Here is a 25,497-nt window from a genome sequence, read left to right on the forward strand (position 1 = left end):
GGGAAGGAGAGACGGAACCTTGTGCGGGAGGGTGGCAGTCCCCCCAAGGTTTGGCTCTTTTAATTCAACCATCTCTGAGGTGAGTACCACCCAGACAGTTTGGATCAGTAGTGAATGCGTCCCATCTTCCCAGTCTCCCGGGGGCCTGCTGTTTTATCTCGGAAACAAGGTCTAGGGCTGAGGTCCTGGCCCCCCTCCCCCAGTAATTTCAAAAGAATATGGGGCGGGGCCGTGAATCAGCACTCGCTCGGACTTGGGCAGCCTTAGTCCCCGCCAGGGGTCCCCAGTAGCCGCGGAATTAGACCTCCCCCACCCGCCCCACACCACCTCCTCAATCCTCCTTCATCTGTCCCGCTATGACCACTGGGAGATGTAGTCTTGACCGCCCCTTTGTCCTTGATCTGCCCAACATATTACCCCCATCCCAGGGAGAACTACAACTCCCAGGGGCCCACGCGTCGGGGGGCCTGGCAGGGTTGGGGTCTGCAGGTCCAGGGTGGGTGGGGGATCGTCTGGAGAAGCTAGGGCGCAGCGAGCGGGATGAAGTGAAGCACGGGGCTTGTCGAGGGGCACCGGGTAAGAAGGGGATAGCCGGGAGGCGGTAGCGAGCTGAGCGGGGGAGTGGAAACCCGAGAAGCGGAAGGGGCCGGGGCGGGGCCGGGGCGGGGGCCTCGCGCGGGCTGGTGGGCGGGGCCGTCTGCGTCACGCGGCGTGGGCGGGGCCGCAGGGGGTTGTCCGCCCGCGGCACGCACAGCCGCCGCAGCCGCCTCGCGCCCGGTCCCGCGGTCGCAGCTCGAGTCGCAGCCTCCGCGCCCGTCGCCTCGAGCCGCTCACGTCTCGTGTGGGTCGGTCCCTCCAGCACACGGGCTCCAGCCGCGCCGCAGCCGCCCTCCGAGCCCTCCAGGCCGTCCCGGATCATCCTCGTCCGGCCCGATCCAGCACGTGAAGATGGTGGACCGCGAGCAACTGGTGCAGAAAGCCCGGCTGGCGGAGCAGGCGGAGCGCTACGACGACATGGCCGCTGCCATGAAGAACGTGAGTTTCCCCTCCCCTCCCCTCCCCCTCCGCCTCGCCCCAGCCCCTTCGCGGACGCGGGCCTTCGCGGGCTCTGCCCGGGGACTAGTCGCCCGTCGGCGACTGCAGGTCTGGATGCCCCTGAGGGGGCCGGGGAGGGTCCCGAGAACGCTGAGGACCAGGTGTGTGACGCGGCCTCTCCCCGAGCGTCCCCTAGGGCCGGCGGCCTGGCCGCCTCGGCCCTCCCCGCGCGCCCAGGCTGGGGCGGGGTCTTTTCGGGGCTGGTCTCGGGAGCGGGGTCTCCGGCCGCCGCGCCTTCGGGTCGGCTTGGGGACCTGAGCGGGGGGCAGTGCGCATCCTTTGTGCCCCACTTCCCCCTCCTCCCACAGCCTGGGCGTGTGGGGGCGGGGGACCGCATGGATGCGGTTCCTCTTTTCTCCCTGATGTCTGGGCGGCGCCTTTCCCATTCACTCAGCAGGTCTCCGGGTTTTCTGATACTCCCCCCCACCCCCGCCCACCCACCCCACTCCCCAAATGTTCCCACTACCTTCTGCAGACAGATCCTTTAGAACCTCCTCGAGAAAAAATGTAGGGTCTCCTGAAAATCTGGACTCAATGGTGCAAAATCGAAACCTCCATGCTCACGTTTTTCTTAACAAAAGGCTCCCCTCTCTCCATTCCCCAAAGCAAGCCCTCTTCTTGCCTTTAGGAAGGGGGGCACGTTTGTCTCGCTAGCGTTTTCATTGATTGTTCTCAATATGTCATCTCCATTTTTTTTCTTACTGTGCTCGTATTGAAAGGGTAGGTATTGTCTCTAAAATAAAGGTTGTGAATTTAGCCGACTGGTTCAATTTGTGACATATGCTGTTTCTTTTTTAAATACAGGCACACATCTGTTGAAATACCTTTAAGTTGAAAAAAATATTCTCTCTGATCTGATATTGCAAACAAAGCGGTGGTGGGAGGCAGTATCAAGTCATTCCAGAAGATTCTGCATTTGTCATATTGCAGAGAGCCTAGACTGGGTGGAGGCTGGGGAGGAGTTATTTTAAAGGGGAAAAAGTCTCTTTTTTTTTTTTAATTTGTTTTGTTAGACACATCTGAAGCTTAAAAAAAAAAAAGCTAGCGCATCCTCAATGCTGATGAAAAGAGAATACTGATCTCCAGTTGTCGCATTTTGCAGATTCCTGCCTGTATTGCACCACTTTGTCAGTAATGCTACATTTATCTGATGGGCGGTCAACCAGTTTGATATTAGAGGGGGACATATTGAGCATTACTAAATGGAATATATATATCTAATGATTTCAGTCTCACTATTTTAATATCTAACTTCCTGCCTTATGTAACAAAGGTTTTAAAATGCATCTCCAGTGTGCAGCGGATACAGGAGTGTACCTTGCACATGAAACCTCTTTAATGAAGTGGTATAGGCATTACAGATTAATTCTCGAATAACTCTACTGGTTCACAGGAGATGACAAGGCTGATGCCTTTACATTTAAACCAGCTACATTAGCAGAGAAGATTTTTATCTCATTAAGGAAGAGGATTGGTTCTGAAATTGGGAGTACTGCTGTATTAATATACTGTCACAGTCGCTGTCTTTATAAGGCGCAAATGATAAGTTGCACTTCAGTGGATGTCTGTATCTTTAGTTCACGTTATTTAGACTCTTCTAATTTTTCCATATTTCTAGTTTCACAGGAAAGCGAGTGACCTCGCACCTATATCCATAGCAACCCAGTGATGTCACACACAATGACACAGAGGCTGCAATGCACCTCAGGGCTGGTAGGGAGTATGCAAATGGCATTTGTCCAGAGTAATGCAGAAATTAGCAGATAAGCCAGGTGGAATTGAGCACTTCCTCTTCCGCCAGAAGAGAATTGGTCCCCCAAAGAAGAATGTCCTTTATCCTGACACAGGCATGCCAGGGATCTCTGGATATGCCTGTTCACCTTTCCTATTTCCAATTTTCTTGAAAGTTTATAAGATACAGTCATGTTTTTAAACATTCATCTCAATAATAACCTTGGGCATTGAAGGACTAGAGATGGAAAATTTTAAAACAAGAATATGTTTTATACTCATAGTGTAGGGGTATATGTGGGTTTATTGCAGATTATTAACTTGGCAAGTTTTAATAGAAACCTTAAAAAAGATTAGGACTTCCTACTGGGACATTTTCAGTAAACGTTAGGGAATGAGAATCTGCTACAGACACCAGCTGGAGATTTGGAAAGCTTCTCTTGCTATGCTTATGCTCCTTAATGGAGTATGGAGGAAGGAAAACAGTTTTATAAAATAAAGCAGACCTTTTTCCAAGCAAATCTGTTCACTGTGATTTTGAGGAATTGGTCTTACATCTGACCTTCCTTTTCTCATCTGTAAAATGGGTCAACACCTACTTGAAACAGTTGTGAGGATTAAATAAAAAATGTAGATGCTTTAAAAAGGTAACTAAGCCTTGTTTCTTTGTTTATATAAGTCACCACAGAATTTGGAAAATACAGGAAGATAGAAAGAAAATACTCAGTCTTACCACTAAAGTGAGTTCTAAGGTTGAACTCATCCAGATGCTAGAGTGGTGAAATTTATTCCTATCTAGTGAAGGTACCCTAGTAATAAACAGGACCTGTGATAGTTATAGGTGTGCAACCAAGATAGAAATAATACGTATTTTGAAAAAGAGGAAAGAAGGAAGTTTAGTCTTTTAAGACAGACGTGTAGGCTTGTATCTGAAAAGAAGCGAACACCTAGATATTTCCTACTTGTTAGACAATACTGACTTGTCCTTTGGATTTTAACAGCCTCTTGAGCTACTGGTATTTGCCTTGGGAGGGGCTGGGGAGAAAAGGTTCTAGGCAACTAATGTTGAAGTTACTGGGATAAACATTTTATGGTGTGTTGGTGGCAGAGGGGCATTAGTGGCAAAAGTCTATCCTAATTATGTAAAAATGCCTTCCTAGCAGAATCTATATACTTAAAAAAAATTTCTTTTTAACTATGTTAAATATTCTGTTTTCTTCTACTAGCTCTTCCAGGAGGTTAGATCAATAGCCATTATCACTAATGGAGTAATGACACCTCTGTAGACTCTTTGTGGAGTTCTGCCAGCCATTATTATAATCGAAATCATGTGGCTTCAATTGTTCTCTTTGGAGTGGAAGAATACAGATAACAGTTGGCTTTTTGTGTTCACCTTCCCGATAACTTAAATGACTACTAAGTGCCTCTTCTAATTATTTAAACAATTTCATAGGGGTTTTTTTTAATCGAGATAAAAGATGTTGCTCAGTGTTCATCTTCATTACAGTTCATTAGATTAACTACAGACCCTGGGAGGATTTCATCTTCTGGTACTTGGAGGAAGCCTTATTTATTTATTAAACCAAACTCTAGTTAAATTACCAAAAAGAGTGGAGAAAATGATTTGAGTCTTTTTTGTTGAAGTAACAGTCACAGGGCATAAACTAACCCTTTTCAAGTGTACTATTCAGTAGCACTCTAGAAAAGGGAAAAATGATATTTTTAAAAAGTGACCATGGTTGGCCATAGCTGGCTGGATTTCAGCACATGATTACTGATTCAGGAATGTGTCAGTAATGAAGTACTCTCAGCCAGTGGTAATCAGTATCCCTTTGTCTTTGTTTTCTAACATCTGAACCTTTTCAGCCTAAACTGAAAAAAAAAAGGAGGGGGGACTTCTTTTGGCTTGGTTTGTATTTCCATTTTAAAAGTTCCAGAGCTTAAAAACTGTGATGCTCATCCAAATAAGAACAGTTTACCTGAAATCTGAGCAAACTATTATTGACTATTTGGAGATTATAGGAGTTATGCTGGTGTTCTTATGATCACTCATTTTCCACCCCAAGGCTGACTGACTTTGTTAGACACACTTGCCCTGCTGTGTGGCGGCAGTTCCTGCAGTGTTGAGAGTCAGGAGCTGTTCACGCATGGGCTTCTCATAAATAAGATGCTAAATATATGGTTTTGGTGCTTCTGAGCGGCCAGGAGCAATGTTTTGCCTCTGGTATGATCAGCTCTAACACTTTTATCTGGTAGGGCATCTGATTACTTCTGTATTCCTCCCAGATTCCATGAGATGAGGAAGAAAAGCAAGCAAAGGCCTTATATACGTTTAATAGAGAAAAAAGTCGTCTATAAGCCATTGTCTCCTCTTTTGTCTTATTTTCTAAGCTCTTTTCGTTAGACTCAATGACTGTGATTATGGGGCACCCATTGACTTTCTAGGTTATAAAGTCTACCAACAAGCTGCCTTGTGGTCTTTGCTCTCATAACCATTTTTCTCTTGTCCTCCCTAAATTCCCTTTTAGGTATTAGTTTTGGTTTAGTATGAAGCCCTGTTATCTTGCTTTAGATTGGCACTTGCAGAGATCCTTGAATTTTTGATTTTGCTAATTTAGGGGGGAAAAATAGTTACAGGAAGAGCAATCAACAAAAATTCCCAAAGGAGAGGTTTAATTTTAAATAAATGGTTACATTGGATTGGTTCCATGATTTTGCAGAAACGATAAAAATCTGTAAATCTTTTAAGACTAGTCCTTTTCTTTCGCTCTTTTGAAAGAACTGAATAAGTCTAAACCAAATTTTTGTCAGCATATTACTTAGAAGAGTGTCCCAGGAGGTAGATTTTTCCTTTATCTACGTTGAACACTGTTAATGGGGTGCATAGCTTTAGTTGGGTTGTGAATAGGTAGGTAGAAATGAGAGTGTTCTTACATATAAGACATAAAAAAAATTGCAAGTAAACTCACTGGTCTTAATCTTTGTAGGAATGTCTTATTTTTGGAGAGGTGTAAAGCCAGACTTGGTGAGCAGGATCCAGGTGTAGTGTCAGCTTTTCCCTCCTGAAAGTTCTGTTACTAGAAGAGGGGTGCCAGAGCTGGGAGTATGGCAGTGACAGCAGTGGGCAGCTGAACGTGGAATGACGGTAGCGCGGGAGGAATCCCCTCCCCTCCTCCCCACGGCCGAGTGTGAAGAGCAGCTGTGGCGGTGTGAGAAGTGAGAGAAGGCTAAGAGGTAACAGGAGGAATGCTTTGAAAAACAGGTTTGTTTTGAAGAGAGATCATTTCAGACCTCTTGAGCTTTCTGAAAGGAGTTACTAATATGACACTTAAGCTGCCATATTCAGTTAACCAAGATCTAGGGGAAAAGTTGCCTATGAGCGAGGTACTTAAAGGATGTCAAAATCAGCTTAAAAGTTTTCGACTGATGGTTGCAATCCGTGCCATTCAGTTTAGCACAGTGCTCCTTTTGTGCGGGTCTAATGTGAAGTAGCGAATGAGTGTGTCTTTGCAGCAGAGGCCCGGCATGGAAACCTGCAAACCAATCCCACACTCCCGCCAGGACATTCATTCTTACCTGAGGGCCTCTCTGGCATGGCTAGACCCACGGTTAGATGTTCTTTTCAAATCATACTCTGTGCTGCACGTATGACTCATCTCTGGACTCTCACTACATATGTGTAATAAAAACAGACGTTGAGTTCAGACCCTGGATTTTTTATTTTATTTTTTTTAAGTAGGTTGAAAATGCCCAATCCATGAGGATGAGGAGCATTAACCAGGATAGGATAAGAACAGCAGAATAGCATTCTGAGACAAGGAAAGCTGGATGAGTATGTCCAGCTTGAATTTGGGCATGCTGTGATCTAAGGGAGTCTGGTTGTTGGAAGGCTGTCACCATTGAAACTGACAACTGATGACAAAATATCTGGCCTTTAGGACACTAGAAAAATTTTTTGGGGGGATGACAAGTATCACCATAATCCATATGCCAGGGATATTCCCATCATGCCATTCTACAGGGTTTTGTACCTTGAATTTTTCCCTTGATGTTAATTGGTATTTTAATAGCTGAACAGACCTGCAGATGTGTCATAATTTTAAGTATTTTTTGTTTAGCATTTAAGCTGTTTCCAAATTTATAGATATTGCATGAGTATCTTTGTGGATAAAGCTTTCAACACAGATTGCATATTAGGACAGAGACCCAAAAGTGGAATTGTTGCAAGAACAGCTGAGAATTTTTAAGGAACTTGAAACCGTCACCAGTAGTGGTATTTATCTCAAAAGTTTTGGAAGATGTAATTGTTGAGCTAGATATTACATACACATGGTTCAAAGGTCAAGGATATTCTGTTGCCCTTTTGGCTCCAAAAAGAAAAAATAAGGTTGAAACGGGAAAGCTTAACTGCTAGCTTATGTGCTCCAAGCCTCCCTTTTGCTGCTTTAGTGAGGATGGATGGAATGAGTGCCTTTAAAAAAGAAATTGAAAAAAAAAAAACTAGTATGGGAACTTTATACGCAAAATAAAGATAAATAGCATGATATAACCCCATATAACCAATTTCACCATTTGTCAGCATATTGGCCAGTCATCCATCTGTATACTTCACTATTCTCTGGTTCCCTTGGTATTTACCATCTTGCATGATGGCTTTTTATTGACCTAAAATTACCCCTTATTTCCCACAAATGTTCCAGTTACCGGCAAGATCGCTTTACGTTCAGATTTGGCAACCTCGGAGTGTAGTTTCTTGCTTAAAGCATTTAATCCAGATGGCAGATGAAGTTTTTCCTAGATTTTCAGAGGAGTGTTTCTCTTCGGTTGACATCCAAAGCACTGCTTCCCATCAGCCTTTGCTCGTGAGGAGGAGAAAAAGACTAGATGGCTCTTGAGTGGGTGGAGGAAAGAGGATGCTGTGGCTGCAGGTGTACAGAAGGGTTCTCTCGTTACAGGACTTCTTTTCTATTGCCTTTATTGGAAAGGGTTCAAGAGAGGCTGATACCTTTTCTCAGTTGTGACTGTTACCACCAATTTGATTGTTGATTAGCCCCTAAGTTGTGTCCAACTCTTTGGCAACCCCCTGCACCATAGCCCGTCAGGCTCCTCTGTCCACGAGATTTTCCAGGCAAGAATACTGGAATGGGTTGCCATGCCCTCCTCCAGAGGATCTTCCCTACCCAGGGATCAAACCCCACGTCTCCTGCATTATAAGCAGGCGGGTTGTTTACTGAGCCACCAGGGGAGTCCCACCAATTCAATAGGAGCGCTAAAACCCAGTTGATTTGTTAAGAACGATGTGGGGAAACAAGTTTTGCTTTTGTTCCATCTCATTGCTTGCCAAGCATCTTTTTAAAAATCACTTTTGCCTTAAAGTCAGCATACTACTGGTTGTATGTGTAAATAAGTAGAAGTAGGTAGGTAGATAGTATACACTGGAGAAGGCAATGGCACCCCACTCCAGTACTCTTGCCTGGAAAATCCCACATACGGAGGAGCCTGGGAAGCTGTGGTCCATGGGGTAGCTGAGGTCCATGGGGTAGCTGAGGGTCAGACACGACTGAGCGACTTCACTTTCACTTTTCACTTCCATGCATTGAAGAAGGAAATGGCAACCCATTCCAGTGTTCTTGCCTGGAGAATCCCAGGGGCCGGGGAGCCTGGTGGGCTGCTGTCTATGGGGTCGCACAGAGTTGGACACAGCTGAAGCGACTTAGCAGCAGCAGCAGAAAGTATACACACTAGCCATCTGGGCCCAGACATCCCGAATTTGAATCCGTGCTCAGAAGTATGGAGTTGACCAATTTAGTGACATCAGTAATAATGGGTGAGTATATTGCCTTTTTATTTTTTACCATTTGAAAGTTGTGCAGAAAAAGGCTAGATTTTTGGAACTAGACTCATTTATTGAGGAAGGAAAAACAAGATGGTAAAAACTTCAAGCAGCTGTAGTAACGAAGTGAAGTTTAAAACTTGCATAAAATACATTTCTACTGGTTTTACTTATTTAAAAGTATGTAACTTTTTAATAAAGACTGATTAAGACCAGTTTTTTAGCAAGTGTTTATATCTGTTGTGAAAATCACATCAATACTATAATTTGTTACGGCATAGCATTACCCTGAAATGTTGGTGCGTTAAACTAAGCATCTGGTCCGCAGTATAAAAGCTAGTGTACTTTTTGGTATGACTTTTTTCACATCTGTTCTGTAGATTTCTGTACTGACTATGATCTTTTTGAGAAGACAAAAATATTTTAAGTTACACAGTCTTAGATAAAAATATTCCAATATAATTGAACATTTGCTATCACTTTGGCTGTATTTTTCCCCATTTAATTTCACAACAGTTTTATAAAAGTGATGGTCCCATTTTATAGGCGTAAATGTTTAATATGCTTAAGTCTTGAGTTTAAAGTTTTTTTTTTTTCTCTGAATCTCAGTCTCTTTAAAAGGCTTTTTAGTTTTCAAAAAGGAGTCATAGGGTGTATATATGGAGACTGATGATCTTTAAGCTGTTGTCTCAATGACCTGTTTGCATTAATTTTTAGTCAGTGTTCCACTGTTTGCAGAAGCTTAGAAATTCTTTCAAACTGTTGTATATTTAATACTTTTCCATTTAGTTGTCCCTGAGACGGTTGTTGCTTAGTCTAGATTTTAAATACAGAACGAACTTCTTTAGGACATCATTAAGATAAACGTGAGTGTATTTATCATAAATAAATGTGAGCCCTAAGACTGCACATGAGTGTAACCTGGTTTCTTTTAGAAAATATTTGGTCCCATGATCTTGGTATGTTTTAAGTATGATTTACCAAAGGAGAACTTGTAATTTTTAGCACAAGGAGATAAGTACCATGGTTTTGCCATTGGAATCTTACAGGTATTGCCCAGAAGTAAAGTATGCCACTTAGGCTGAATGGAAGAGTATCCCTCACTTGAAAGAAATGGGAGGAAGCTGTGACTTTTTTGTTCATCAAAAGTAATACTATCTTATGTGGAATTCGCAAGCAGGAGTGTGGAAACATGTTGGTTTGTGTTTTTTTTGGAAACATATTTCGAGGGGATTTCAGTGAAGATCAAAGGAAGAAAAGAATGTTAACTTGAATGCTTTGTAGATGCTCAGTGAACTGCCAGAAGTGGACTGATCCAGAAATCAACCAGGGGAGATAGAGCTGTGAGAGGGGGGATTACTGAACCTCAGTGGGTGGGAATATCCAACACCCAGGAAGAGAAGTGTCACAGCCCAGTGCTGTGGAGTGAGAGGGCAACTGAAGTCAGCCTGGGTGTCAGGGGACGGTTCCTGGAAATGATAGCAGAGGTAGGGGTGTGGGGATGGGCGTGGTGGGGGTGTGGAGGGGAGAAGGCTGGAGGCAGGAGTGTCCAGGCAGAAGGCGTGGCATTGTTCAGGTTCAGAATGTACAGACAGCGGAATCTGCTGCGTGACTCACGCCCTCACTCTTGGTTGCCCTGAGAGAATGTTAGGAAATGAGTCCAGAGTGGGGCAGTTCACAAAGGGCCTTACAGAGTTTGGATTTTTCTTAGGCTATGGACAGTCTTTGAAGGATTTTCGGCAGAAAGGGATCCTCATCCCAGTTTTGGTTTGTTGAGAGCCGTGGCAGCAGTGTGGAAATTGAATAGGAGGAGAGTGGGGCAAGACTGATAAATAATCGCAGGGCATAGTCTAAAAGGATGAGGACCAGGGCAGGGACGGTGAGGGCGGATATAAGAGAGAATTTGATGGCTGGAGATAGAAGGAGAAATGATGGAGATGAAGTCAGTTGCTGTCATGCTGTATTTAAGGAAACATTTAAGAGTGTTCAAGAGCAAACATTTAAGTAGAGACATCATGGCTACACGTTAACTCAGGAAAAGCCCTTAGAAGAGTGCATGGCACAGGTTAAGCTCTCAGAGTTACTTATTACTCCTTCATTAAGGAAACAAATTACTTAGGAACCACTAATGACCAGACTACTCTCAGACCTGGAGAATGTAATATCCCCTGCCCTCATAGAACTGACAGTCTAGTGGGAATCTCCTATGAATCCATGCCAGTTAAAACCAGGCACAATAAGGTCATCCAGGCAGAATGGAGAGTCAGAGTCAAAATGTGAACCCTAGGGAACCACACTTCTGTGGTGCCTGGAACAGGATGTAAGGGGAAGACAGGAGAACACAGGACATGTGAAGTAGGAAGACAGTTGGAACAGTAATAATGGGCTGAGGAGTGAATGAAAGGTGGAGAAATGGTAACAAGTTAGACTTGTTTTCAGAAACTTGGTGTTGCAGGAAGTAGGAGATGTAATTCAAAGGGATCATTTACTTACTGTAAACCTGAGCTTGGACTACACGTTAATGGGCAAGTGCAGGAAGGAGGGGCCCAGCCTGAGGTTTAAAAAAAGCCTTAATTCCTAGTGACTACAGTCTGGCTTTTTTTGTTGGTCTCTTCATCCTCTCCTCTCCCCTCTGTTTTGGATGTAAGAGTAGAAAGCAGGCTGGGTGGTTGTATTGATTGAGGATTTAGGGATGGTGCAGCAGCAGGACGAGGCATAGGAAAGTTGATACTCATGCAGAAATAATTTAATTTGATGGATCTGCCTTACAAGGAGGAAATAAAGCCTAAAGGGAAGGGGCTGAAAGAAAAAGGAGAGTGTTCAAGAGCAAATCTAATTGGTGGGAGTGAGGCCTGGTAATATTAGAGGATAGGAGTTTGATTTTCTGTTTATTTTTGGCTGTGCCACATGGGCTTGCAGGATCTCAGTTCCCTGACCAGGGACTGAAACCCAGGCCAGGGCAGTGAAAGCTCTGAGTCCTAATCACTGGACCGCCAGCGGACTCCCAGGAGTTTGATTTCAGCGGTGGTGGTTGTTGGGGGGTGGGTAACTTAGGAGTCTGGGACTAACATATACACACTACTATATATAAAATAGACAACCAACAAGGACCTAGTCTATAGCACAGGGAACTCAGTATTATGTAACAACCTCTATGGGGAAAGAATCCGAAAAGGATGGATATGTGTATATGTACAACGGGATCACTTTGCTGTGCACTTGCAACTAACACTGCTGCTGCTGAGTCGCATCAGGCGTGTCCAACTCTGCGCGACCCCAGAGACGGCGGCCCACCAGGCTCCCCCTCCCTGGGATTCTCCAGGCAAGAACGCTGGAGTGGGGTGCCATGCTCCCCTCCATATACACGCTGCTGCTGCTGCTAAGTCACTTCGGTCGTGTCCAACTCTGCGTGACCCCACAGACAGCAGCCCACCAGTCTCCCCCTCCCTGGGATTCTCCAGGCAAGAACACTGGAGTGGGTTGCCATTTCCTTCTCCAGTGCATGAAAGTGAAAAGTGAAAGTGAAGTCGCTCAGTCATGTCTGACTCTTCGCAACCCCTATGGACTGCAGCCTGCCAGGCTCCTCCATCCATGGGACTTTCCAGGCCAGAGTACTGGAGTGGGGTGCCATTGCCTTCTCCGGCAACTAACACAACATGGTAAATTAATGAAAATCCAATATAAAGTAATTTTTAAAATGAATGGTTGTGAATGAGGTCAAAGGTGTGGTTTGAAGATAAGTTGTCAGAATTGATGAGATCAAAGCAAACTGTTGTTTATAATTAATTTGAGGGAATAGCCTTGATAAGGAAGTCGGCCAGAGGTCTGGACACAAGTCAACAATCCCAAAGAAAGGGAACATGACATCAATTCCAGAAGAAATCTGAGAAGCAAAGAAAAGGCAAGAAAGAGGAGATGATTGTGAGGGAGTCAATATGGGCTTGTATGTATAAAAACCTGTTAAGCTAATTTTGATTGAGCTAATTTTTAGAATAGGGTTATTTGACTGCTAGCCAAGGGTGTGCTGGAGCATAGCATATCTGTTTCCTGACGTGTGGGGTTAAATGGCATGCTGCGGAGCTTTGGCTTATGTCCCAGTTGTTGAAAAGTGAGATCAGACTGGAGCAATGGGTGGAATCTGGGCTAATGAAGTGGCCTTATTTTTGCTTCAAGTCCTGTACCTTGACCCTAAAGTTCAACTGTTCTTGTATTTGGTGCTGGTGGCACCTAACAATAGCCAGCTTAATATTAGTTAAGTTTTTGTTTGTATCAAACTACCGGAGACAAATGTTTGTCTCAGTTCTGTGGACTGGCCAGGTAGTTGGGGTCTGTTGGAGGCTCCTTTGGGGCCAGATGAACTATGAAGAGGCTGAGGCCTCTGCACATGGTCTCTCGTCTCTGGGTGAACCACGCTTCCTTGGCCTGGTTCCCGGCAGCGAGCCCTGATTCACAAGCACTTTTCGGGCCTTTGCTTGCCTCATACTTGGTAATGCTCCGCTGACCAAGTTGCATGATCAAGTTCAGATGATAGAGGTGAAGTACATGCTTGTTCTTGATGGAAGGAGCCTCAAAGTCATACTTTAAAGGAAGGGGCTATACACAGAGAGTTGGGCTTCCCTGGTGGCTCAGACGATAAAGAATCCATCTGCAGTCTGGCAGCCCTGGGTTTGATCCCTATGGTGGGAAGATCCACTGGAGCAGGGCGTGGCAACCCAGTCCAGTATTCTTGCCTGGAGAATCCCCATGGACCGAGGAGCCTGGCGGGCTGCAGCCCATGGGGTCGCAAAGAGTCAGACACGACAGAGCAGCTAAGCGCGCACACACATACAGAGTTGGAAGGAGTTCTGTGGGCCATTCATGCAGTTAGTCTGGGCTGGATACATCCTGTGACATTCATGTCACCTAGCAAACATTGGGAAGTGACTAGGTACTGTGGTGATTGATTGATGAGTGCAGTGTGCTCCCTGCTGTTAAGGACTTTAGTCTTTTGAGGTGGAAACAAGGTACAGGGTTACACCCTGAGGCAGGAGAAATAAGCAGTGTAACAAGTGCATGGTGAAACTTACTAACACAGTAAACGTAATTGGTTCTGCCTGTGAGTTTTTCAGGCTTCAGGAAGTAAGTGCGGTATTTGAATTAGGGCTTAAAGGATGACTTACAGAAAATTCTTCGTCATGAGTTCTGGAAGTGCTTTTTGGGCGGTAGGGAAACCATGAGGGCAGAGGAGTATGTAGCGTGAGAAAGACTGTGGGACCTGGGTCTGGGTGTTGGTGACTCGGAGCAAGGTTTTTTCTACCTTGGCGCTGTTAACACTTGGACATCTCTTTTGTGTATCCCTAGGAGTGGAATGGGGAGAAGGCGATGGCACCCCTCTCCAGTACTCTTGCCTGGAAAACCCCATGGATGGAGGAGCCTGGTGGGCTGCAGTCCATGGGGTCTCGAAGAGTCGGACACAACTGAGCGACTTCCCTTTCACTTTTCACTTTCGTGCATTGAAGAAGGAAATGGCAACCCACTCCAGTGTTCTTGCCTGGAGAATCCCAGGGACGCGGAGCCTGGTGGGCTGCCGTCTATGGGGTCGCACAGAGTCGGACTCGACTGAAGCGACTTAGCAGCCGCAGGAGGGGAATGCCTGAGCCATGTGGTAACTCAGCATTCTGAGGAACGTTCACCTGCAGTTCTTCACCTGGAGAAGGACGCGTGTGGGTCCCATGCAGTGCTGAGTCTTTGAGGGTTAGGGCTGCTAGGGAGAGTATTTTACAAGAAGCTCCTCCTCAGTTAAGAACTGATCATATAGTGGAAAGCATATGAGATTTTAAGCCATGAGACTTAGGTTCCACTCTTTGGCTCTGAGCCTTAATTTTCTACTCTTTAAAATGGAAAAACAATACTGAATCACAAAGAGCTATCTGGAGGACCAAAGAGGAATTATAATTTTGGTCAAAGAACTCATTTCTGATACTACGAAAGTTATTCAGAAAAATACGGAATATATGAGTATTTATTAAAAGAAATATCTTTTAAACAAAGAGTCAGGATTTAAGAATGAAACACTGGAAGTATTCTATTAAACTCAGAATGAAACGAAGATGCACATTATAACATTCATAATACTGTCCTTGTTTCTGCAGCAGATACCCTTGCACAAATAGCAAATATCAGTGGTATTTGGGAATCATAAGATTAGGTAGTGAATAAACTGGGAAAATATTAGAATTAAATTAGTAATTAATTCATGAAATGGGGCTGAAAATCTGTGGTATATATACTACTGTATATCAGTCCTAATCTTCGTAAAGATATAATGAAAGATTTTTATGCAACTAAGTTTATTTTTAAAGGTATTCTTGGTAGAAGTGAGGTGGTGAGTGCAAAGCAGCAGATGTGGGCTTGAGTTAGTAATTTACTACATTAGTAAACTTGCTTATATAAAACTGCTGGCTTTAAGTTTTTTTTTTTTTAAGCTTGGTTCGAAAAAGTTTGGTGGATGTGATTAACTGAGTAAATTATGGAGAGGTTTTGTTTGAGTAGGTACTACTGGTAGCAGGTCAAAAATTGAACCTTATCAATCTTGACTGCCTCTCAGCCACTCTGTTTTCAGTGATACAGAAATATCTAGAAACGTTTCTAGAGATACGGTGAGAATATACAAATACTTTTAAAATGACTACCGAGAATTCCCTTGTATGGATGTTCACAAACCAGACTCCCATTGACCACCATTTAGGTGGCTCCAGAGTTTAACTGTTAGAAATGACACCGTGAATCCATTTCTAGAAATGAAACGGCAGAGTCAGAAGGTTTTTTAGTATTTAATTTTGATAGTTGTTCGAAATTGCCCTCCCTGAAGTTTGTACTAATCTATGATATCCACCAGTGGATGGTAGTGGTGCCTGTTTATCCACACCGTCAGCCTTCACAGTCAGTCATCAAAATATTTAAGTTTTGCCAGTCTGATTGGAGAAAACATTTATAAAATGAATGACTTTGGGTTTCATATATATATATAACTATATATATAATTTTTTCCTTTTTTACAATTCCTTTTGCTCACTTTTCTATTACCGATTGGTTTTAAATTCCTTTTAGCAAGTGGCTGAGGTTTGTTTTATTTTTTTGTCTTTGGTCCACACTGTGCGGCTTGTGGAATCTTAGTTGGATCAAACCTGGGCCCTTGTCAGTAAAAGCATGGAGTCCTAACCACTGAACTGCCAGGGGAATTCCCAGCAGTAGCATGTCTTAAAGTTCATCTTTTTTACTGAAGTATAGTTAATTTACAGTTTTGTGTTAGTTTCAAGAGTAGAGCAAAGTGATCAGTTTTATATATATGTGTGTGTGTATTTTTCAGATTCTTTTCCATTACAGGTTATTATAAGATACTGAGTATAGTTCCCTGTGCTGTGCAGTAGGTTCTTGTTATTTAAAAATTACTTTATTGTTAAAAGTTGCTAGCCATCAATCTGACAAAACTGGGCTGCCCCAAACCATCAGTCTCCACAAGCTGCAGTACTGTGAAGTACAGTAAAACAAGGTGTTGCCTGTGTTGGAGAAACTAGTTCTTTCTCTGGTACGTGGCAGGGTTTACATCGTCAGAGACTCGGGATCTGAAAGCGGAGGACTTGAGTTCTAGTTCTTTCTCTGATACACGGCAGAGTTTGCATCATCAGAGACTCGGGATCTGAAACCAGAGGACTTGAGTTCGTGTCCCTGCCCTGCCGTTTGTTAGTGGACTGATTTTGAGGGGAAGGTCTATTCATTGCTCTGCAGCACACCTGTTGAGTATAAGGGCCACCACGTCAAGGCAGTTGCTAGAACACGGTACCTGACAGCTGTCAGAAAGGCCAGGTTCTCCAGCAGCTCTCCTCGTCGCTGAGGCCTTGAGCTCAGCCCTGAGTGTGCCAGGGAAGTTCCCTGACTCTTCTGGGACGTTTCTCTCCTGGAATGTTTCCCTGCAGCACAATTTTTATCCAGGATCATCGCTGCTGCCTTTTAAAAGCCTAACGAATGAGTTTCCCAGGCAGACTCTGGCTGCCTTGAGAGTGTCTCTGTGACTGGTGATCTAACGTGAGTACATTTGTGTTTCTTCCTCATGAACTAGCACCTTGAGGGCATCTCACAGATGTTCTGTCTTTGGCACAGTGAGGGATGATGTTATGCACGCTAGGTGCCTGGTGAATGCCAGGTGACTTATCTGGTAAGCAGTGGCCTGTAACTGTGTTTTTCTTGTCATCAGACCTTATGTGACATGTTATCAAATTTCCCAGAATGAATAGGTATTGACGTCCCTAAGGCTCCTTCCCTGTTCAGTGGTTTGCCAGGACTCAGCATATAGAGCCATACTTTTTTTTTTTTTTTTAAATTATTTATTTATTTGGCTGTGTCTGGTCTTAGTTGAAGCACGCAGGATCTTTGGTCGTGCAGGATCTTTACTTGTGGTGCACAGATTCTCTGGTTGTGGCGAACGGGCTTAGTTGCTCCGTAGCGTGTGGCATCTTAGTTCCCCAGCTAGGGTTTGAACCCAAGTCCCCTGCATTGCAGGGCAGATTCTTAACCACTGGACTGCCAGGGAAGTCCCAGAGCCATACTCCTGGCTATGATTTATTACAATGGAAGGATGCAAAGCTAAAGCAGCAAAGAGAAAAGGTCCTTGGGGTGAAGAGCAGAGTAAGCCAGGTCTCAGAGTCTTCTCTCTCTGGAGACTGAGGTGGACTGTGTGTGTGAAATGTCTACTGGGAAGGAAGCTCATTAGAGACTCAGTTCCCAGAGGTCTTACTGAGGCGTGTTTGCGGAGCACTTTGTGCCTCGCACATACCAAATTCAAGACTTCTGGAAGGAACACATTGTTTGGACAAACTTTTTAGGGCCAATGGGCCATTCTTAATCGGGGGTAGTGGGAACCCTTCCAGAATCCTACTTCTCAAATGCTAGCCAAGGCTCAGCTTCACAAGCAGGCCTTTCTAAAGATAGCAATCTCAAGCCTGTTGTGTTAACTCTTCTTTTGCACACACTGTACTTTAAATTGAAGGCGTCTTGTCCGGATATGCACGACATGAACTTCAGATTGTTTTCAAAATTTTTTAATTTGATATTTAGTAGGCCATCTCTGGGCTTCCCTCATAGCTCAGTCGGTAAAGAATCTGCCTGCAATGCAGGAGACTGGGGTTCGATTCCTGGGTTGGGAAGATCCCCTGGAGAAGGAAATGGCAATCCACTCCAGTATTCTTGCCTGGAAAATCCCGCAGACAGAGGAGCCTGGTGGGCTACAGTCCACGGGGTCGCAAGAGTTGGACATGACTTAGCGACTAAACCACCAGATCCTCTAGACTATATGGTTAACTGTATGCAAGCAGAGCAGTGGCGCGTTTCCTTGCAGTGGGTTATTCTGCTCTGTGCTCAGAATATTGATAACATGGACACCAGTGCTCATCTTATACCTTCTCGTGCTTTTCTTTTATTTTTGGTGTAGCGTGTTCATTTTCCCTTTTCATAGCCTCTTGGCCCTTTGAGGTGATAGCACTCCAAGCACAGGAGGACCAAAAATGCTTGAGGGGCCAAATGTGACACCCGGTGTCTGCTAATATATATATATATGTTTTTAATAGACAATTTTTTAAAGCAGTTTTGGGGTCACAGAGAAAGGCACAGAGGTCCCATATGCCCCCTGCCCCCTCAAGAGTTGCTAATCTTAGGGGGAGAAGGTTTCTCCCCTCATAAACTGTTAGGGGAAAACAGTTGATACTAATTAATACCTGGATACCTTAGCTGCTGGGATTTGGGGCATTCTGATTCTACTGTTGGTGAGAATAACAGATTTTTCTAACCTTTCTGCTAAAAGCTGTCTTGAATTCATTGAAAGAAATTTGAACTTGGGCTGGTATCACAGGAGTTGAGAAGAGAAACCTTAATCTTATTTTTAAACAGAATGTAAAACTGGAGAATTTGCAAACTGCCCACGTTTTCCAGTAGCCATGACAGTACGTTTGGGAAACCACATAGGCCAGTGGTCTGTTTAGAAACAGTTCAGTGGCCGTTTTGAAAAACACTGCCTTCCTTTCCAAATGATACACATCTCACACCCCTCCCACACTGAATACTCATTCTGTCTTGGTTAAACCTTTTTAGGACACTATGTGAATAATTTTTTTGATCTTAAAAGTTATCTTGACTTTTGAAACTAGTATGGTTGGGATCTCTATTTTAATTAAAAACCACAGATTACCTCTCATACAAGTCATTTTAATCTTAAGGATTAAAAAAAAAAACCTGATTTAAGGTTTTTAGAGACATCTTAGTGCCTTTGAGCAGACTTTTTTTTTAAGTGTTAAAGGTTTTCCCCTCTAACTTAGTTTTGGAGTAGCAGAGAAAACATCTGGGTATGTTCCAAATGTGGTTGAGTTACTGTATCTAAAGGTGATGTTGGCATTTCATAATCTTCATGTTCGAGTTTGTCTGAGGCAACTGGACAAACGTTGCATAAGTGCAAATGGCCAGCTCTGGTCTCCGCAGCCCCGCAGCAAAAGACTTAACGGTATAGAGAACTGGTGAGGTCACTGGGACTTTAAATAGTTGCTGGCTCTTGAAATAAATATGGCATGATTTAGGGGAAAGGCCTGAAGGCGACCCCAGTGGCCTTAGGCACTGGGGCTTCTTGCATGGGAGACAGTTCTCAGGTTACATGAGCGAGCGGCAGCTACTCTTCAGTATCTGCACATTCAGTGACTATGGGTGGGTGGCCTGTGGTGTGCAGGGCTCAGGCCTACAGAGGCCGCAGCCTGTTGGAAAGCCAGTAGGGAGTTATTCCAGGCCATGTGATACTAAAGTTCATGGAAAGGAAGTGATATAAGGGAGCTAAGGACTGGAGAACCACCTGGAGCAGACAGGTGAGACTTGATTCGGGAAGACAGCCTGGATGATGCAAGAAATGCAGAGGCCTCCTACATGGAGAGTTAAAGTGCAGGACATTGTCCCCGGGGGCCCCGTGGCTAGGACACCGCACTTTCACTGCTGAGGTTCCGAAACCTCGACCCCCAGCGTGCATCTGTTTCCCCTCGGCCACCTCTGCTAGAGCTATTTGTGCTTCACGTTAGGGTGGGGAATCAGTAACGCGTAATAAAAAGGTAACATACAAAAACCCTAAGTGTAGAAGGTAGTTGAGTATGTATTATTGGCCAGATGTTGTGAGAATTAGTAACCAAACATATAAACCTCTAAGTCTGGTTTATATTCTGACTTAATTCTGAGAGAGTGTGTTAGTTGCCCAGTCGTGTCCAACTCTTTGTGACCCCGTGGATGGTAGCTCTCCAGGCTCCTCTGTCTATGGGACTTCCCAGGCAAGAATAGTGGAGTGGGTTGCCTTTTCCATCTCTAGGGGATCTTCCTGATCCTGGGATTGAACCTGGGTCTCCTGCATTGCAGGCAGATTCTTTACTGTCTGAGCCACCAGGGAAGCCTTAATTCTAAGAGGAACTGTTTCAGTCACATAACCAGTTTCATTACGAGTAACCGTCTCCCACTCGACTCCTTCCTTTATAAAAGAGGGATATGTATACCACATGTAAGTGATCCATACACAAGTCTCCTGGAATCCCAGCCCAGGATATCTTTTTGGACTCTGTCCCACCACCTTTCATATCTGGCAGTAATAGAACATTACGTGGATGCTGTAATCTACACTGTGAACAGAAAGTAGCCAGTTTAACTGCGGGTGGGAGGAGTGGAGTGGGCAGGATTTCATAGAAGGTAGAACCTGGTTCTTGTGTATTTTCCAGGCAGGAACACCGGTAAATGCTCTAGGCAGAGGGAGAACAAAGAGCAGAAGTTGCTTGCAATTAATAGGTTACTACTTGAGCGCAGGCACCTGAGGATGAAGGAAGGGAAACATCTCTGTTGAAAATCTGAGGAGAGAGCTCATGGTCTGGGCTTTCTGATGCTGCCAGTGACTGTGTAGGTACCAGTTTGGATGTGGTAGTCAACCAAACAAGTAAAAATGTGACCTCAGAAGAGGGAGGAAAAAGAGGGAAGAGCAATAAGAGCCTAAAGTGTACGGCTCTGACATCACAGAAATCAGGTAATACCACTTAAGAAAATGTAGTTTCAGTCATTTGATCTAATTTCTTTATTACATGCAGTTGTTCGGTAGTCATAGAAACATGCAACGTAGGTGTGCTGTCGCTTTTGTTTGCTCAAGGCTCTTGGTGTTTGGGACGGTGGAGACCCTTTAGAAACGCACGGTTGAGAGAAGCATTAATTCCTGTTGGCCACCTCAGCTCAGAAGTGCTTTGCTCCTCTTTTCGCCTTGTTGCTAATTGTGTCCAAACACTAAAACATGTGTTCCCCAAGTTGCTGATATCTCAGTGATCAGTCAGCCCCGTGCCTGGAATTTATATCTTCCTAAGAGCAGAGAAAGCTTGTGTTTCTCAAAGTCAACTTGACGGTGACTCTCTTTTCTCACCGAGTATGCAAGATACCCTCACCCAAAAGAGATGGGACTCATGTTTGCTGGACAGGGCAAGAGTAGGAGGAAGCTGTCATTCTGGTTTCTGTTTCAAACAAACAAACTGATGAGGTATAAAAGGCACCTCTAATTAAAATCCCTGGCATTGGTGTGTATGTAATGCTGCTCAAGAGAACTGTTGATGTTTGTAACTTAGGTCAAAATTTGGCTTTTCTTCTAAGCGTTAGACTTGATAGTTCTTTGCGGAAACAGCTGAGCGTACGTGTGTCCTCTAGGGAGGAGGCAGGGGGTTCGTGCACCATTGAGCCAGCTGCGGCTTCTCCCCTTCTTGCTGCTGATTCCCTCTCCATCTCCCTCCCATGTACTCACACAGTGTGTTGATGACTTTAATCAGCTGATCCGTCTCTGTGTTTTAGTAGCATAAAAGATAGGATTAGCCCAACTTGCCATCACCTGTGCCATAACAGCTCTTTCTTCTTTCCTCTTCAATAGGTGACAGAGCTGAATGAGCCACTGTCCAATGAAGAAAGAAACCTTCTCTCTGTGGCCTACAAGAATGTAGTCGGGGCACGCCGTTCTTCCTGGAGGGTTATCAGTAGCATCGAGCAGAAGACATCTGCCGACGGTAACGAGAAGAAAATAGAGATGGTCCGTGCTTACCGTGAAAAAATAGAGAAGGAGTTGGAGGCCGTATGTCAGGATGTGCTGAGCCTGCTGGATAACTACCTGATCAAGAATTGCAGCGAGACCCAGTATGAGAGCAAAGTGTTTTACCTGAAGATGAAAGGGGACTATTACCGCTACCTGGCCGAGGTCGCCACCGGCGAGAAGAGGGCGACCGTCGTGGAGTCGTCTGAGAAGGCCTACAGCGAAGCCCACGAGATCAGCAAGGAGCACATGCAGCCCACTCACCCCATTAGATTGGGCCTGGCCCTTAACTACTCCGTCTTCTACTATGAGATCCAGAACGCCCCGGAGCAAGCCTGCCACTTGGCCAAGACCGCCTTCGACGACGCCATCGCCGAGCTCGACACCCTCAACGAGGACTCCTACAAGGACTCCACGCTGATCATGCAGCTGCTCCGTGACAACCTCACGCTCTGGACGAGCGACCAGCAAGACGACGACGGCGGCGAAGGCAACAATTAAGGCCCCCAGGTGGACTGGCAGCGCACGCTGATGCTACTACTGCAGTCTTTATTTTTTTCCCATGAGTCGGGGGTCGGGTGGGGGAGGGAAAGGGAGGGATGACCTTCCTAGGGAGAAACCCACGACCTGTCCTGTCTTTGATCGCCTCTTTTGACATTTTTGCCAAAATACCACTAGTGGAAAGTCAGGCTAGCTGTGCTGGTTTTGGAATAGCAGCCTCACACTGGCATATGGACTGTTCTGTAGATTAATGCAAGTGGGGCTGTCTTTAATTTAACTTATTGCTAGAAAATAGGGTTTTAAGATGAAAAGAAAACGGAATGGCCCTCATTCAATAAGTTCTGTGGTTCCAGTAAGGATTTTTATGTACATATGCTCTCGTCTTCTAAGTTTTGGGTACTTCCTAGCTCATCTGTTTTAGCTGTGCATTTTGTTTTTCAGGGTGTACTCTTAGCAGACATGGAATATTAAATCCCAAGCTGATAGAACGTAAGGTCTGTTTATGGTTTAGGCCATGCCAGTTTTCAGATTAGTTGACAGTATTAACACTAAATTGCAGTTTACAGTATTTCTACATTACAGCCATATGTTAACATCAAGCCATTGATTGTGTGTTTTTCTTTATTTTGGCTCTTACATCCTTGTTCAGCCTTATCCAGGTCGGTTTTGCTGTTCTCTGTCTCCTAGGCCAACAGACTTGCCTGAGGAGAATCAGAACTACTTGTTAGATTTTGGTTAATAGGTGCTTGGCAGGTGGCTGTGGGATTTTTGTCCTTCTTTCTTCTTAAATCCACCACAACAAACGATTAATCACTTTAATAGAAACATTGAACACCACAAAACTAGAGAAAATTCAGGTCTGTATGTCATTTATCGTGCTGATATTTCAGAGAAGTGCTGGGTTTTTTCAGTTGCCACAGCTTCCTCGGGTGGCACTGCCATCTGTCTCCTCTCTTGGGTCTTCCTCATTGTACCTCGTGCCCACAGCATGCGCATGGACGGGTTGAAAAGCTGTTGGGTTGTAGAAGCTGGCGGTCATTTTGAGAAGGTTCGTGGTGCAGTGTGTGGAAATTCAGGTGCTAGGAGCTTACTGGTGGAAAAATTCTGAAGGAAGAGCTCTCTCCATGAACATTCTGTCCAGTTTTGGGAACCTCGTGTATCCGTTTTTCCTCCGTTAGAACACTCCTTCCCCCAAAGAATTGTTGTAGGAAAATAAAATAGCATCATTATCAGATAATAAATTCTTAACTCCTATTTGACCACAATTTTTTCTTTTTTTTTTTTCTTTTAATGAAAATATAGAAGTTGGAAATTGGATTATGCCATCTTTGCACGTTTTAGAATTGATGGAAACCACCATACTCTTTCCACAAGTTTGTTTCCATCAGCCTTAGGTCCTTCGTTCTCATTTTGGATAAGTCTTTCTGAAAACACGACCTGTTGCATGTGCGTTTAGGCTTTTTTACAAGTGATAGCACGAACTGCCGAGATAGGTAACAACACCAGATGTGTTTGTTTCTTTGTTTTATTTAGGCAGGCAGAGGAATGAGTCATAATTGAGGAAAACCCTGACAGTTGCTTTTGTTAAAACCAAAATGGAGCTTCCAGTTGTGAGATGCACACAGTGACCAGGATCCAGGTGACAGTGAAGATAGAAGAGTGGCGATGCCCTGCCACGTGGCACAGGCTGCCCAGCATGACTTTCCTTAGAAGGCCCCCTCCATGTGCGCAAGAGCGAGTCCCAGTTAACCGAGCCTACCAGAAGAACTAAGAGAAGAGAGCTTTAGAGCTTCTGCGCCCTAGCAGGGGCCTAAGGTCAATGCCATGGATGGGAAGAGATTGGGGGCGGGGAGGGGGGAGGCAGGTGGGACTTCCCTTAATTTTATCTTCATGTCCAGTGAGCAGTGTTGTGTCCTTCCCTTGTGGCATTTGGAAATGATTTACTGGAATTACAAAACCTATTTTTCTTTTAAATTTCAGCTTTGGCTCTGGCTGCTTTTTAGAATAATCCAAGATAAAAACCACATCTGAGGGCTAAAAAAAAATGAAGAGGGAATGGGAGACTTGATATTTAAGCAGCTTGAATGGTTTCTTTTCTTTTCTTTATTTTTAAAGAAATGCACTTGCCTATGATACTGTCTCTCCAGTGAAATGATTACTCCTCCATTACTCTATTGATACAATATTGTGCATGCTAGTGTTGTATTTCTATACAGTAGCTTGAAATTTATTAACTTATACTGTAGGTGTTATGTATTCCTATGACAAAAAAAAATTAAGTCTTCAAATTTTTTAAAGTTTTTTAATTTAATTTTTCCTTTTGGGGGTAAAGTTTGCTCTACCAAATAGTGATCGTAACAAATTGATCTGTTTTGGATGTTGCTATAGTGACATGCAGTTATACATTTTGTTTTTTTTGGGGGGGAGCAAAAGAAACACCAGTGTTAGCTTAATCTTAATGTCTGGTGTTTGTCATGGTGAAATTATAACTATTACGGTGTAGGAGAACACCGAATATGTTCTCTGAATGAGCCTTTGTGCTTTTTGTCATGTTATGCAGTGAACTATTTTTAAGGTCTAATCAGTGGTTATTTTTTTCCAACTCCGTGTTTCTCTAAGGAATTCTTTCACACACGGACCATTCTTAGCAGTTTTCCTCAGTGATGGAATATCATGAATGTGAGTCATTATGTAGCTGTCGTACATTGAGCAAATAAACTTACAGATCTGATGTCAGTGCTGCCTAGTTTTATTTTAATGAGTTGAAATTTTCCTTTGCTTTTGAAGGTTTGATTGGACCTGGTGTTTCTTCCCCACTTCACCACTCAAAGAAGGCGGTTGGATGGGGGGAGGGGCAAAACACTGTATATTGGAAAGTGCCTATGTCTGGGAATCAGACCTGGGTTTACTGACCTTGAATAAGGATCGCAAATTTTGGGGCTCCATCGTTTCTTGTAGGAATTGAACCCTAAGTTTGAATCATGGCTCCTTTTGATTCTTGGGTAAATGACTATTAAACTTCCACGCCCTGGGGGTGGGGAATGTAGGTCTCAATGAAAACTGGGTCACATGCCTGGCTTGATATTTCTGTTAGGTGCCCATCGGATATCTCATTATGCCTTGCATGAGATGGGTTTCTACACTTTAAAATCTTCACGTAGTGTCTTGGGTGGTATTTTTTTGTTTGGTTTGGGGTTTTTCTGGTCAAGTCACATGGCACGTGATATCTTTGTTC

At 44.2% G+C, this 25,497-nt stretch overlaps 1 protein-coding gene across 2 annotated transcripts; it reads left to right on the top strand.

The window, feature by feature from the left end:
- Positions 1 to 24,970, top strand: YWHAG (tyrosine 3-monooxygenase/tryptophan 5-monooxygenase activation protein gamma). 2 transcript variants are annotated; one of them, XM_068967550.1, is made up of 3 exons: positions 1 to 79; positions 860 to 1,035; positions 21,606 to 24,970. In XM_068967550.1, the coding sequence occupies exons 2-3, from the start codon at positions 949 to 951 to the stop codon at positions 22,260 to 22,262; spliced, it is 744 nt and encodes a 247-aa protein (XP_068823651.1). In that variant the 5' UTR covers positions 1 to 79; positions 860 to 948; the 3' UTR covers positions 22,263 to 24,970. The 2 variants fall into 2 exon arrangements, with proteins under 2 accessions (XP_068823651.1, XP_068823652.1); XM_068967551.1 differs by lacking the exon at positions 1 to 79 and having other exon boundaries at positions 785 to 1,035.
- The last annotated feature ends 527 nt before the right edge of the window (positions 24,971 to 25,497 follow it).

Source organism: Capricornis sumatraensis, chromosome 3 (genome assembly GCF_032405125.1).
Source record: "Capricornis sumatraensis isolate serow.1 chromosome 3, serow.2, whole genome shotgun sequence".
Lineage (NCBI taxonomy): Eukaryota > Metazoa > Chordata > Mammalia > Artiodactyla > Bovidae > Capricornis > Capricornis sumatraensis.